The sequence below is a fragment of the Monomorium pharaonis genome, chromosome 2 (genome assembly GCF_013373865.1).
Source record: "Monomorium pharaonis isolate MP-MQ-018 chromosome 2, ASM1337386v2, whole genome shotgun sequence".
In the NCBI taxonomy this organism is placed as follows: Eukaryota; Metazoa; Arthropoda; class Insecta; order Hymenoptera; family Formicidae; genus Monomorium; species Monomorium pharaonis.
In genome coordinates, this window is record NC_050468.1 from 6,935,417 (window position 1) to 6,951,198 (window position 15,782).

A 15,782-nucleotide genomic window follows, 5' to 3' on the forward strand; every position below is an offset into this window, starting at 1 on the left:
TATTGTTTATTAGAAGAGAAAAAAACGTACCTGCTACAGCACTGTTAATATTTATAGATAAATTTCTAAATTTATTTATAACATGTAAAATAAATGTATACAGATATCTTTTTGGAGCTCACTTTTTTATATCAAGATTTTAATTTATATTGATGATTGTTCTGTCCGCTTTCATAAAATTTTCGTATTGTCGATTGTCGAGGCGCACCTCTTGGGTCGTCAGGTGGAAAGGGAAGTTGTCGCTATTAATCATAATGCAGATAGCGATCAAATTGCCATCACGACATCGTAAAATCTGGTAGCGTGGCCGCCGGTGAATCTTTTGATCCGACCGTGAATAAAGCGATCTTCAACGAGCCGAATAAATGCCGCCGCATTACACGGCCCATTACGCCATGACGTTATTTACAAACAAACATGCGGCCGCACGCTATAGAAAATAAAGAACAACGCAGCGGAAGTCCATTAGACACTTCCTCTTATTAGTGCGCGGCCTCCTGCTCAGGGTCTTTTTTTTTGCATGAAAAAAAAATCTCGTACCTGACTGAAGTGGCATCAGCTGTAAAACGCGCGTGTAAGAAAAGTTTACAGTGATCACAAGCAGGATGAGATGTTGACCAATAATAGTGTAGAATTTCTATACTTCAAACATGATATATAATTTTTGTAATTTTTATTGTATTTATTATTCGCATGTTGCGTACATTACATTTGAATACGTAAAATATGCAAAATCAATTACGAATTAATTAGAAATAGCAAAATTATTTTTATTTTAAAAAAAGGAAAGATTATGAAGCTCAATCTTTGTTACGAAACTATACAATAAAAATTACAATTTAAAAAAAATAATAAACACCGAGGTTGAACAAAGCTATGAAATCGGACTTTCCGTGTGACATATTAAGCGTATGATTGATAAATTACTCGTGCTCTGGTAATTAGCACGTTCCGTGTTACGAAGGAAGCCTAATGATATTCAGTAGACTCTTCCCAGAGAATCGGCACGTCGAGATTCTCGAGCTTGAAAGCTGACCGCGCCGCGTGGATCATTTCCAGTTTCCATTTGCGACATTAACTGCTTCCGCTAACAGCCGGTTGCGCCAGATTTCATTGTCGATGCTTCCAAATGGAGAACATGCCGGATAATGCTCGATAAAAATTGTCGTAAGAATAAATCGGTCAGGTTCGAGGAGATTATCGACTTATCGGGATTTCGTAATTTTGTTCTACCGGAATTTGTTAGATTGCTATGCTATGCTTGCTACATATTTTTGTTACTTAATGAACAGTATTCTCGGAAAGAGATATTTTTTAAAAATATTAATACGAAATGGAGTCAAAAGTTTCAAAATATTTACAAAATCTATTTCAATAGAATTTTTATTTGTTTGTTTTATTATAACAAACTAAGACATTAAAATTAAGAAATAATTTCTTGTTGCAAAATTTATTTAAATCTAATTTTGGTTTATTATATTATAATACAATACTTGTTAAAATGTAGTAAATAAATGTAGTAAATAACTTTTTAAGAGTGTTTCTATCAAATTATTTATAGAAACTTTTTTTTTCAGTGAACAAATTTAATTGGAAAAGTAGAAAATAAGCATCATGTTTTAATAAATATTGACTGCATTGCATAAAATAGTTTTGGTATGTAGTGAATGATTGATAGAAAATTTATATTCTACAAATAAAAAATGATTCTTAATTTAAAAAACTGTATTTATGGTTGTATGCAAACACATGGTTACTGAAATTAAAGAATATTTTCAGTATATTCTTTATCAGTGTAGGATCCATATAAAGAAGTAAAATACGGAGAATGTAATAACATTTTATTCAATCGCGTCGCGATATACATATAAGAACGCAATAAACCCCATATAAGGATCTTAAACAGTTTCTAATACATGGACACGCGATGAATTTCTATATAGCAATGGAATCACAGAGGTTGCATGAAGGAAGTCGCTGAGACTTTAAGGAAATGGAGAGACTGAAGATTAAGACCACCCAAGGAGCCACGATGTCCGACTTACCGGATCTGACAAGGACATCGTTCATGATCCTCTGAGTAACCATTTAACGAATTATGCGCATGACTCTTACAGACATTATATCCCATTTACGATCTAAACAGAGGTGCTTTATTTTAATTAAAACGTGTGCTTAGAAGCGTGACAATTTTTACGACCAGCTCGGCCTACTTTGCGTTCCGAAAGATGCTAGAACTAAATATCACTTGCTAAAGCGCGAAACTATTAATTAGATATTGCGTGTTACTAGGGAATAGAAAGTCCGAGCGATGTTTCGGCTGAAATCATTGTATTAAAATGCACGAATGTCAGCAGAAATTAATTATGATCTTCTGTAATTTATAGTTTTCTATTTCTCAGACAAAGATATATTCATAAAATTACTTGTATTATAAGTTAAAAGCTTGCAGCAAATTAAGTGCAAGGATGTATATAAATTAATCTCTGTATTTTATATTTCTTTTTCTTATCTTTTAAATAATACTGTAATTTCGCTTTGCCACCGTAATGCTAATTCTTGAAATAGTTATTTGTTATTCTGCGATGGCCAAAACATCCATTTGAATTTTTTTAGTGTTAAAATTGTCGTGCGTTCCTATCTTTAATGTCTCTACAACAAAGAAATGGCGGGAAAATGTCGAAAGGTCGTAGACATGCGGAAACTCACTGCGCTGAGATTCTAAGACGTCGCGAATGGAAACGTTTAAATTGCAAACGGCGCATCGTAAAGCGAGAGGATCCAATCAACCTTTGCTTACGAGTCAATCGAGTCGTCGGTCCGCGACACCTATCGCCTTATGCTAATAGAGGCGGTTTCGTTGTCGGCGAATAGGTTCGCACTGTCGTAGCCGCGTCGAAGACGAACGAAGAGCATTAAACTCTTAGAATTCTCAGACGCATGACGTGACGGACTCTGGAGCCTATAATATACCGTATACACCATAATACCATGTGTAATCCTAAACATATATTCATATATTCATATGCTTTTATATCGGCACTAAACGAAACTTGTCAAGAATAATGACGAAATGAACAAATCAATGGATAAGAAAGAAAAATATGTTCTCATAGAATGGTTTATTAAAATTATTTAATTTAATCACAGATTATACTTCTTAATATATAAAAGTAAAATAATTGGCAATTTTTAGTTAAGTGCGTTAATCTTAAAATGAATTGAGATAACGCTCTTTGTATTCTATTGTATTGAAATATCTGCTAACACTTGTGGTGCGCATCAAAGAAAAAAAAAATTAATACTTAATTTTTAATTTAATAAAAAAAAATATTATAGAGACTCCACAACGTGTAAGTATTTACGCTTAAAGATTTGATTCTAATGCCAAAGAGGGTTAACGATCACGATGAAATTATCCGATTTGAATGTGCATCTGATAAAGAGAAACGGGATATTTCTTTACATCAATAATGATATTCTCGATAGTAAAGCAGTAACCTGAACGTCATCTCATTCGACTGCTTCGTTTTAAGTAACTGAATAATAGTAAGACGCCATAAAATCTTTGAAGAATCACGTAGCTTATGATATTGACCTCCATTCAAACACAATGTGTTTTCTTAATGTAATAAGTGATTAGCAAAGGGGAAGTATTACATTTATATAACTATATTATGCATTGTGTAAGAAACAGTTAATTAACATAGTCTTTTATGCAATGGAAAAGTCAAATGTTAATAAAAGAAAATTAGAAGATTTGTATTGTTTGCAATCATAAATAATACGAATTTTTCAATGGATTTGCAGATACATATAAATGTATGGAGAGAATTTTATAGTAAAAATTACTATGGTAAACATTAAGAACGGACTTACGAAGAAATTATGGAAATTTTTACCGTTTTTTATCAAATTACTATAATATTTACATTATTTATGGTATAATTCTTTGAAATTTCTTTTCATGGTCCGTGACTACTATACATAGTAAATTTTATATAAAATTTTCTCTATGTATCGGCAGAGAGTAAAGAAAATATTTTTTTAAGATTCTGTGATATACATTCGTATTTATAAAAAATAGAATTGCCGATTATAAAGAGTTTGAAAAATTACACACACACACACAGATAGAAAAAAAGTTGGGTATTCTTGCTTGATTAGCAATTGAAGCTCGAAGCATTCATGAGTGATCTTACGAATAATATTTGCCTCTGGTCTGACAATAATACCGCGTTGAAACTATTCGCGAGATGATACACTGTGTCTAGTGTAGCGACAATAAATCCGAGGACGAAGATTTATGACGCTGGGAGTGGTTTTGGACTTGATGCGTTAACGTGCATTAACCCAAATACAAGAGCATCCACCGCGGGCGAAACGAGATTGAATGCGAAACGAGTGTTCTTCCGCTCCTCTACTTTGGTCTGGTCTTTTGAGCCTGATTGATTCTGAGGTAGATTGGTGACGCGCGTGCGAAGAACGGAATATCGTATAAAATGAAACGATTAAGGGCAGACTCTACACTAATAAGTAGAGAAAATAAATACTGAAAAATCGGCCGTTACACTTTTCCCGCACGGCGTGTAAAAACGACGAGCGGATTTTGTTACGCCGTTTTTCACTCTCTGTTCCTAATTACCGTGTACTGCGATACTGTCAGTGCTAGTGGAGAAGTTACTAAATAAAATCATCGCGCGCCGCCTGATTGCGCTTTCGCGTTATAAATCATGACGTTAAGTCGCGTGCTAGCGCGCGTCGAATCGCGCGGAAGTTAAACGCTAAAAACTGGGATTAAACTGACCCAATGCTAACGTGATTAATCGGCTTAAGTCATGGGAAGTGGTATTATATTACCCTCGAGGTAATAATTATTAGTTCGACATTAGGTAGTGCTTTTACTAGTAGACGAAGTGCTGCTGTAGTGTTTTAGTTGCATTTTTTAAAACTTTCTAACAACGTAATTTGTTACTTGGCTCATTTAGATACTTAATATAATATATATTTATTGAATATACATATACATTTATTAGAAAAAAATTATCTTTATTTTGGAACAATGTTATTTATTAAAATAGAATAAAATTTAATATTTTTAAAATTAAATTTTATGTTTTTAAATACTTGCATTTTGTATTTTTCATATACTTTAGAAAAAAAATACAAGGAGCAGTTTATCAAAACCTGCAATTTTCCAAACGTTTTGATTTTTACAGTTATTTAGTTTTTTGAAAAAAATTGTATTGTTTGAGAAAAAATATATTAACAATGTAATTTGTAATACGTTCAGTAGCAGAATACTACAATTTTTGTTGATAGTATCGATATCGTTATGCTGTCGTTGTACATATGTATGTGGTAAAAAAAACTGTGAGAATAAATGTAAGAACACCGATACTATCGTTAAGAGACGTACAATTTCAGGACATGAAGAAAAGTTTTAATACGGTGGAGAAATGTCGAGACTTCCCTGCGATAGAACTCGGTGATAAGACGAGGTTCCTCGAATCGTCAGCCGCTAGAATGGATGATGTCGCGATCTTCTGACAACAGTCGCACAGATGTATCTCATTTTTAGGAGCACATCACGGCGGCTGCATTTAGATGCGACGGATGGTGCGCAATAGCGGCATCCGATTGCGTATTGATGACCTCGATCGTCTCTCCATGTACCTTCTGCTCCTATTATCCCTCTCTTTTTCTTTCTCTTTCTCCCTCCTTCCTTTCCATTCAACTCTTCGTGTCAATGATCCCACGCAGATCCGAGAGGAGGAAGCCGCTTTGCGCTCGCACGAGGTTCACTCGCTCAAATGAATTATGAACTCTTCCGATGTTATTAGCTGTAATGAGAAAATTATTTCTCGCCGATACACTTAACGCTCATCTCGGCAATTATTTTCTGCTCACAGTTACGTGCGCAATTCTATCCATTCGCATTTATTTACTTTACTCCACTCTAATTGAATGAAAGACGTTCAATAGAGTTCTCGTTCCTTTAAGGAACGCATCATTTTTCTCGCATCATAAAATCTTTTTAGCAAACTATCACTTTTAAGGCAGATACGTAGTATCTATAAATATAACAAGGAGCAAAATTATTTGCTAGTTTTGAAGAGAAAGTATAAGAATTTCTAATTTAAAACGCGATTTACGCATATCGGTGTATCATCTCTTTTAGCTGGCGCTATTACAGAAGTATAATTGCGATTTTCTATCGCAAATCACTTGGACGTTTAATGCTGTGCGCGATACAATATCTCGCGTGATGCCGTCGTATTCCCTTCTGCGAAATCCCGCGCTCCCGAGATATCCGATTCTCGGGTTCGTATAAATTTGTTTACTCTAAATTATGACTTTAATAGATACGGTCGCGTGTCTTCCGATCATTTCTTCATCGGTGTGCACTATCGAACAAAGAAAGCGTATTATCTCCGAACAGAGGCGGCCGGTCTCGTTAGCTATTTTCCTCGCGTGATAATCGGCAATTACGACCGGCGGTGTATCGATCAGCGGCGATCCGATGGCGCGGATGAATTATCCGGCAATGAATTCGAACTTGTCCGTTTTGACGGCTGGAAGAAATTAGAAATCGTCTCCGTTCAAGAAACGGCTCGGAGGCAAGCGCGATAACAGCACGATGGCGAATTCGCGGCGGTAGCTACGTGCAATTTGCATAAATAATGTCCACCGATCTGTCGGCGATAATCACTTCCCGCTTGTTATTTTAGGACGCGTATTCGACTTAATTATAATTATTATCGACGACTAATTTTACACACACACACACACACACTCGTAATTGTTAGGACCGCCACGATAATGTCCCGCCGCTATATTTTACCACGGTGAATAAACGTAATTACACAGGCGGAAGAGCGACGCGCTTAAGGAAAATCGAGGGATACGTCATTTTCAATTGCTCATATCCTCATTATGTTGTTCCTTCGTAATGAAACAAATAGGTAAATAAGATCGAACGATGATTTATGGCTCTATTGATAAAATAATGATAATAAAATCGCGCTTGCCCTAACGGAAGTTCCTATCGCGAGAAATAAAGCTACAGGAACTGGCTTCCGTTAATGCATGGATAGGGGAGCGGTATTTCATATCAGCTGTATGGGGTATATTAATCGTTATTGTTATTTAGATATCGCGCACGGCGATGTACATTATCTTTTTGTCGATATCGAACAATTATATAAAATTTTCCGTTGATAACTTAATGTAACTTAATTAACGATAAAATTAACTATAAATGATAACAGACAAGTTTAAACGTAACAGTATGCAATGGTCTAAAACTCAATTTAGAGACATGATATATAAAACATAAATGTGTTAAAAATAAAAAATCTTTTGATTTTCTGATTAAAAAGGAATTTTTTGACGTGACTTTGTGTTTTATTTCAGACTTGCATTGCGCGACTGCTCGCATTAATAGAAACGTTACAACTGAAGAGTTCCTAAAGAGGAAACTAAGAAGTCAACGTATGACTGGGAGCACTTGTAGGGCACTTTGTACGTTGTTTCGCTATATGTTAAACGAGCGCCATTGCATAAATTATTGACCATTGGTTCGAAGATTAAAGCGATGAAGATTTACGTATTTATTCAGATAACTGCTCTTTCGCAGCCTTTTCACAGAAGGCGATAGAGCGATGAAAGAGAAACCGAGAGAAGAGGCCTCGCACGCGTTCTTTTACAGTTCCATTAGAATGATGGATGAGTTCTCTTCGGAGAACCGTCGTCGATAAATCACCGATAACCATGTTTTTTAACAGTCTGTCTTTGTTTTCGCCATTGCGCCGACAAAATTGTGTTTGCGGCGGAGTCAGGACCGTCGTCTCGTAAAATGTATACGCTTATGGACGTCATTACCGCGTAATTAACACACTCTCTCTCTCTCTCTCGCCCGCTCCCCCGCTTCTCATAATGAGTTCGAGCGTGGAAATTTGCATGCGAATCTCGCTACGGCTGCCGACATACCGCAAAACCGCATCCGCGAAGTCATTCTCCGCTCCGAGCTATGCGGGCACGAAGAGATGAGGACCGGTTCGCCGTCCGTATGTATGTACGGATGCAATCGCGTGAATGCACCTGGCAGCGAAATTGGGTCACATGTCACGCCCGTCATCGCCATTCTGTAAACGTAAGAGTGAACTTCCGACTGTGTTTGCAACATCGACGATAGCCAACTCGTTGCTGTTGCGACTATGTGAAAAACCGATATTAGTTATCGGTTGTTGATTGAATACAGCCCCCGGTAGAATAATTCCGGGACAGATAGCCGTACGAGGAGAGACGGCCATTGTGGATTCTCTGGTAATTGCCGGAGGCGATATGCATGAGTAGTTAGTATAACGTCATGGCGATTGATTGGAATTGTTCGCGATTAGCAAAACTTTAGTGGATATGTCAAAACATTCTTTATTCGTATTTTTTTCTTTCCGTCTGTATAACATGATGTTTCTCAATTAAACAAAATTAAAAGATTTTCAAATCAATGATGAAGTGCAAATTTATATAACTTTGTGAAAGATAATCGAATAATTTTTAGACTTATTTTAACACCTAATAAATTTTGCTTTCAAATTTTTTTCCTTTGCGAGACAAATTTGCTCACGAATTTTCCAAGTGTCATTATTTTCAAATCGTGATCGCGCAAAGTTGACAAAAATTTCAACTTTATGTTAAGGCATACAATTAGGAAAAGGGTTTTTTTAAGTTTGACTGATACAATTTGAAGACTTAAAGTGCTCTTTTTGAAATACTCTTTTAGAAATTGAGATACAATTTTTATCACAATTTGAAATGGCCAGTATATTTTCAACTTTTTACCACTGGAAAAATATTACCATCTGCATTGCATGTCGACTGTCTCAGAAATTACGTACTTTCTCTAAAACGCAGGTACTACGAGAAATAATAACAGTTTGAATATATCAAGATGTAAGTGATTACTGAATTTTATACAAACGACTGGACATTAAAAGAATTGTGGATTTATATTTCAGAGAGATGCAACTGAATAATACGATCTGTGCTCCAATTAATTCCAAGTAAAATTATGTGAACGAATTTCTAATCTGATCGCATAACTTTCGCGGACAGTCCTCTCGCAAATCCAAATTGCATTCGCAGCAATATAGTTCATTTCACTCGCATTATACTTGCGTGCGGACCAGTCCACGTGGCATCTGCGGCAGACACATTCCCGCCGCGCCGGGGACAGACGTGGCGCGTCGTCGTTTCTCGCGTGCACACGGCGAGCCCTAATTGATCGTATCTCCGTGCGCGCTTAATAGCCAAGCGCTTTTACCGCATCGGCGTTAAGTCGACGCGGCTCGCGGGCAGAATCGTGGACGGCAATCGCGTCCCGATTTCGCTGCGGATCAATTTACCTAACAAGAGCGAGAACGCGATAAAGTTGAACCGCGCGAACCCGCAATTAGCGTCTCCGGTGAAACGTCTTATAATCGCTTAATAAGCGTCTGTGTGCAAACAGCATCCGCTAATTGGGTAGACACAGGGCGTCGCGTGGCCGGCGATTAGCGCGAAAATCACGAGGCTTCCCAATGCGACACGACGCGCCCGGCAGACGTCGTGGATTCGCGATACTACGTGGGAAAACTCTCTGTAACCGGTTTAACGACCGGCATTAAACGTCTACATGTGTAAACGATAAACTTTTTCCACGCATTTTGCGGAGAATGGTCCACACCGCTCGGGCCGATAATACGCCAATAATAATTAGCATTAATTGTCGCAGATCTCTGAAAATTAGATAAGAGAATGAAAGGATTGTGTGTGTGTGAGAGAGAGAGAGAGAGAGAGAGAGGAGGGCGGGGGGTGGAGGGTTGCATAAAAAAGAGCAAATCGACCGACGTTGATATACGCTTGATTACATTTCCCGTGAGATCTGCGGCGCGTAGTTCTGCATAAGTGAATGCGCTTTGACGAGACGCCGCTTACTTTCGATTATTTCTGCGCCGTCATGAATGAGACGTCCGGTATTCGCGCCGGCTACTCGCGGTAGTAACGCCATTTAAAATGCCGACGTGAGATACATATTATTCGACGTGTTACTCACGAAGGTAGAAAGTGCTCCGTTGAGCGCGTGATGCATCGCGATGCGTATACGCTCGAGAAGAAGCGAATACGCGTGCGTTTCGCCGTTCACCTTCGCCGGTCTCTGACAGAAGGTGACGAGGGTTAAAAGGTGGAATTAGAGGGGGCCTCTCAACCGAAGGTCAAGCTCGCGGGGGCTAGCACGGTCCAATGTTCGTTTCTGCATGCGTGCACGTGCGTATGCGCACGTGCGTGATGTACGTGCTCGCTATCGGGCCACCGATGCGCACGCTTCCATCGCGATTAATCGATAAACGCGCTTCGTTTCGGTAGCGAACGCGCGCTTCGATCGATCTTTGTATCTCGTAAAACGGATATTAATCGTAGAGACGTATTTAATGGTTCGACGAAGCATGCTGGCATTATTCATCGTAGAAATGATTTTTTTTTTTCTTATTATTCTATAGTTCAACATGACGTGCACGTTTGTTCAGCGAAGGAAATTGAACGTCGAATGCTACTACTTGAATACTAATACACTAAAGTTGTATAATTAATTATTTTTCAGTCATGACATTTAATACCTAGTATAGCGCATAATTAATATATGGACGCATCATATATCATAATATTATATATATATGTCGTTTATCAAAGTTATGTAATTAATACTTAGTTGTGACATCAATTAAGGTCTTAACGTATCGTACGAGAAAGAAAAAACCATTTCTTTTTTAGTAAATTTTTTACATATAATTATAATATTAACTTACCAAAAAGATTACATTTAATTACAAAATAATTTTATGAATTTTATTATAGCACTGTCAATTGATTTTCGATTCGTCATAGAGCAGTTACTCAAGCTTACTTGGAGACGAACGATTCTCGATGAATCACATCGAGATTCGTTCAGCTGTCAAGTTTGTACAACTGATCCCGCACGATCCAATTACCGATTTCTGCTGGTATTCAATTCAGCTGTCAAATTAAAATGCCAATGGCTAAGGAATATCCTTGTTATTGCAGATGATAGTAACAAGATACTTCGTTCTGGTTTCAGGAACCAAAAAGCGAATCGATGAAGTGACATCACCAAGGACTATCCATGACTTACCGGAACACGTTCTCACATGTGGCCTGTCACTTCCCGGTAAGTGCTTAAAAATGTTTTTATTTTTTTTTTTTTTTTTTTTAGAAAAAGTTGTACGACAAAAACACAATTTTGATTATAACTTTGATATAACACGGGTTTTAGACTCGTAATAAATTGTCGAAACGTCGAAGGAAAAAAAAAACGATTATTCTCAATGCTTTTTTACAATTATTGTATATACTTCTTAAATTATTGCTAATCTCTCTTAAATCTCTTAAAATTATTGCTCCCTGAAATCTCTATAACGCGTTCCAGTTTGTTTAAAGAGATTTCGTTTAAAAGGTGAAATAAACGTTCTTGGATCTCCAGTGTTTCAACACTTTTAGTGCGATGGTCGATTGCGCTTTTATCGCAAGCCTTTGTCCCGCGTCGAGGTGCCTCACTATATATGCTCCACATAGAGGCAATGGTAGAAACGTGTGCTTGCGTTTCACACGCGACTTCGCATTTCCTCTCGCGTCGCGTCGCGGAGGATAACAACACGCGGTGACCGCGGAGGAGTATGCGGAAGCTGGGACACACCCATCCACCACGTAGGGCTCTTAAAGCTTGGTTCACACGCCCCCGCATCTTCTGCCCGCTCTGTGCATCTATTTACGTACTTGGTCGAGTACCGGCAGATACTTCCCCGGCAAGCCGTTTCTCTCCCTTCTACCGTGATTCCGCCTTGTCGGAGTACACCATTCTCTCGGCCGCTCTTCTTGCTCCTCGTCCCGCATTGTCCCTTTCTCTCCCTTTCCGCGAGGCTCAGCTGGCCGGATCCGCGGATATCTAACTGTATTCCCGTAGTTGGCGCAGTTGTTGCTCTCTGTCGTCGATTAGCGCACGGCGGGAAGAGGTAGTCGCTCGACGATAGCTGAAAGGAGCCTGACCGAGGATTAACCCGCGAGTGTTTGCGTCACGAAACACGCTTTGCCTTTTAAATTACTATAGAAAATATATAATGATTATTTAAGAGTTTTTAACCGAGCATACGAATTTTAGAGGACCCAGGTCGAACACAAAAATAATATAATATCATTTATACAAAGTACTTTTCTATGATACATGAATAAGGAAAGTCATCAAAAAATTTTTTGATGTAGAGATCAGTTGCAAGATACAATCATTACTGTCAAGTGAATAACACGAGTATTCGATTTTCCTGGTACGGTAAATGTGATCGTTGTAGCAGTGATTATCGTGTCATTATCTCGCAATAATAAACTTGAAGTGATATCTAATCTATTAGGATCAATTAAAAGCAATATGTAATATCTTTGCGATACGAAACGGGGGGAAATCGCTTTATTGAATCTCGCTTTGAATCGCGCGAAATTGCCATTTTTCGGTGCGCCCGATATCGACATCGTTCATGTAACAGTCTCTCCTACAATGCGGCGGGCGTCCTGGAACGGGAACCCGGGTGAAAGGGAAAAGCCGCTTTAATTGCAACCGAGTGTGGGATATGCGCGACTCTTTTGTGTCTCGATTAAAGGAGGGACCCCTTGCAGCAACATTAACGTTAACTATCCACTTACTTGAACATGAGCTACATGCTCAGTTCGCACGCCTTCGTGTTTCTCGTGCGTCCATCCATTTATACGGCTCCTCTTCTCATAAAAAGGGCCAACGGTCTCCCTTCCGCCTCTCTCCGTCTCAATGAACGCTCTCTGTCTCCCTCTACGTCTCACACACGTATCGCACGCTCTTTCGTACGTCGCCATACACTTCTCTTCGCGCTACCTTTTCTTACCTCTCTGGTATCACCACGGTGTTCATGCTCCCTTCGCGTGCCTCGTATTCTCCCTCCTTTCCTTTCTTCCGCCCGTCTTCGTGGCTCGCTCAGCTGGCCGGATCCACGTATGTCTAACTGTATACCGTAGTTGGCAAAGCTGTTGCTTTGTCGCCGATTAGCTGACTAGTAGGGCGGGCAGGCAGGCAGAGACGATGGGCAACGAACTAATGGGCTCCGGCGTACTTTGAACGGGAGAAATAAACGGTGGTAAGAAACGCGTCATGCCACCAGTTGTTAGTTTTAATTATAGTAAAACGCATGCGGTACTTCTTACGGGACTGAGTACGACCCTTAGAGGAGGATTGCCCTTTCGTATTGCTAGGTAAAAGCGAATGTACATGATTTACTTTCGGTACACGGTTACTTGACTTTTCAATGAAAAGCGACTGCAATAACATATATCTGAACGATTATAATTAGAGGAACTATCAGTACAACACAGTTCAGTGTAATTTTCTAAAATAAACGAATAATTAAATAAGTAACAAATTATAAATCACACTCAACAGTTTTTTTTATTGGTATTTTTATTATTAGTAAGAGCGAAGAAACAATTGTTTTTTTTTCTAGAAAACCGTTTACGTTATTTTTTGTTTATTGCGGATGATTTATTGGGACTAAACCACGCGGATTCACCTTCAAGCATATCCTCGCGGAAGTAATGATGACCACGCTCGGCCCACGTATCTTCGTACTTCACATTCCCGCACCTATTTATACTGCCTTTCTTTCCCGATGGTAGTTCCTCGCGTGTCTCGTTAGGCTCTTCTCGTTTCTCTTTCTCCATCCGTCGATTCCGCCTTCAACGCTGCTTGCGGTGCTCTTCTCGTCTGGTCGTGTACACTTCCTTCATTCCGCCACCTTGATTGCAACAAAGCGCAACGTTGTTTCGGTTTCGTGGGATCCCGTTGGAGTTGCCCCGCGGGGCTGAGTTTCCGACTCGTCTCGAGCAACCGCGAGGTTTTCCAACCGTCTCACATCGCTCGGATCCTACACCTTAATGTCTACATGCATCACGTTGCACGTACCATTTCTCCCGTGATACCGATGCGGTACGTGATGAGAACGTAGGAATTTGCGAGAAAGTCTGTTGACAATCTGCCAGGCGGAAGTGCACTCTGTTCGTTCAAGAACTCTAAACGCTGTCTTTTAGATAATCACCTATTGTGCAAAATCGCGCAGGATGCAGGGACTTTATGTGCATAATGTACTTATTCTGAAACTCACTCTTGAAATAATAATGCATCCATGAGCATGACGGTCGTCAATTGCTTGACTAAATATGAAGAATAGTAACGAAATTATCTTTAAGCTTGTCAAAAGTACACCTGTGCTGTATTTATAATGTAAACGTTGTTATTTTTACCGTAACGTTAGCGATGTTTCTTCTTCGGCGAGCAGTGTTACTAGCGAAATTTTTGAATATACATTTAGACGTCTGATTTATAAAATCAAAGGATAGAATTTGTAACACTAAGGATATATAATAACTGAAGAGTATATTAGAGTTTAATCATCATTGCTTTCGTGTTGCAAGAAATGCTTTGATTCATTTTGACACGAGCACGAGATCGCGTAAAGTGCGCAAAAATATGTATTGAAAGTTAAACACAGATAGCTAATCCGCTTCCTAGCCCTCGTCTAATGTTACAAGTCTCGCGGTGTATTAAGTGGGTCTCCCGGTACGTCATCCGAACACGCTTCTGCTTCCTCGTCATTGATTCACCGCGGGTTCTTCGCGGCAAGCACGGCAGCTCAAGACTCCCTTGTTATATCCTCTCCTTTCTCCCCGGTCGTTTCCTTTCCTCTTCCCACGGATACCCCGCTGGAGAGATCACCGGGTGCCTAACTGTAATCCCGTAGTTGGCGAAGCTGCCGCTTTGTCGCCGATTAGCTGGCCGGGGAGTTGTGCCGAGCCGAGCCGCGGTCCGCTTAAAAGAGGTGGGACGGAGCAGGAAGAGGAAGCGCAGAGGAGATCGCAGCGTCGTGCCGCGTTTACGCCCGCCGGGCAAAGAGGTGCAAGTACGACAAACGACCGCGGCCGAAGTTCAAGCGGGTGCCGCTTGCCTCGAGAGAGTCGGATTGGGGGAACATTAACGAGCCCGCGTGCGCACGGTGACGGCCTTTGCGGTCGTCACGTATTTTCTTGCCGTCGCTTTTTCCGCAGCTCCTCCGAACGAGAAATATCCCGCGGCGACGGCGACTAGCGCGCGCGATCGAAATTTCGCGATCTACTTCTCGCTTGATTAGATCTAATTGACGTACGTATGAAATGTTGTGACCAATTAGCGGACTTGCTGCACGGACGTCCGTTGATTGAATCCGTCGGCTTGATTAGGCGTATCCACGTGAATTGTCGAAAAACATTGCCGCATCAGGAGAAATCGCCGCGGCTCGCGATTTATACCAGGAATCGTAGATTTATAAGGTAGCTCTCCACGTGGCGCGTACACGATCGCAGCAGGTGAGCCAGAGCGTGTAATGGAATCCTCGAGAAAGACGGTGAGAATTTATATAGGGTGCTTCGTGAAGCTTCCATTGAACTTATCGGTTTTTCGATACACTTAAAGTCAGTGTTTTCCTAGCATGAAAATTTAGGTCGTAATTCCAGAGATTTATCTGGTGATTTCATAGATTAAAGAGATAGAGCGGATAAAATTGTAGGGGCGCAAAGGAGTTAATTAGTAATTAATTGCAGATATTATGGCAGCGTGGACTTAATTGCACAAATATTTAATGTTAAAGGAAAAATAGTACTCCGATTAAATATTTCAC

The 15,782-nt window shown here is 39.6% G+C and overlaps 1 protein-coding gene across 2 annotated transcripts in view; it reads left to right on the forward strand.

Annotated features, from left to right (window-relative positions):
• Positions 1–15,782, forward strand: part of LOC105837583 — a 329,160-nt gene that overhangs the window by 181,282 nt on the left and 132,096 nt on the right. For both annotated transcript variants that reach the window (XM_028194396.2, XM_028194397.2), the window contains exon 6: positions 11,138–11,227. In XM_028194396.2, the coding sequence (XP_028050197.2) occupies positions 11,138–11,227 (90 nt within the window). The remainder of the gene's footprint in view (positions 1–11,137; positions 11,228–15,782) is intronic.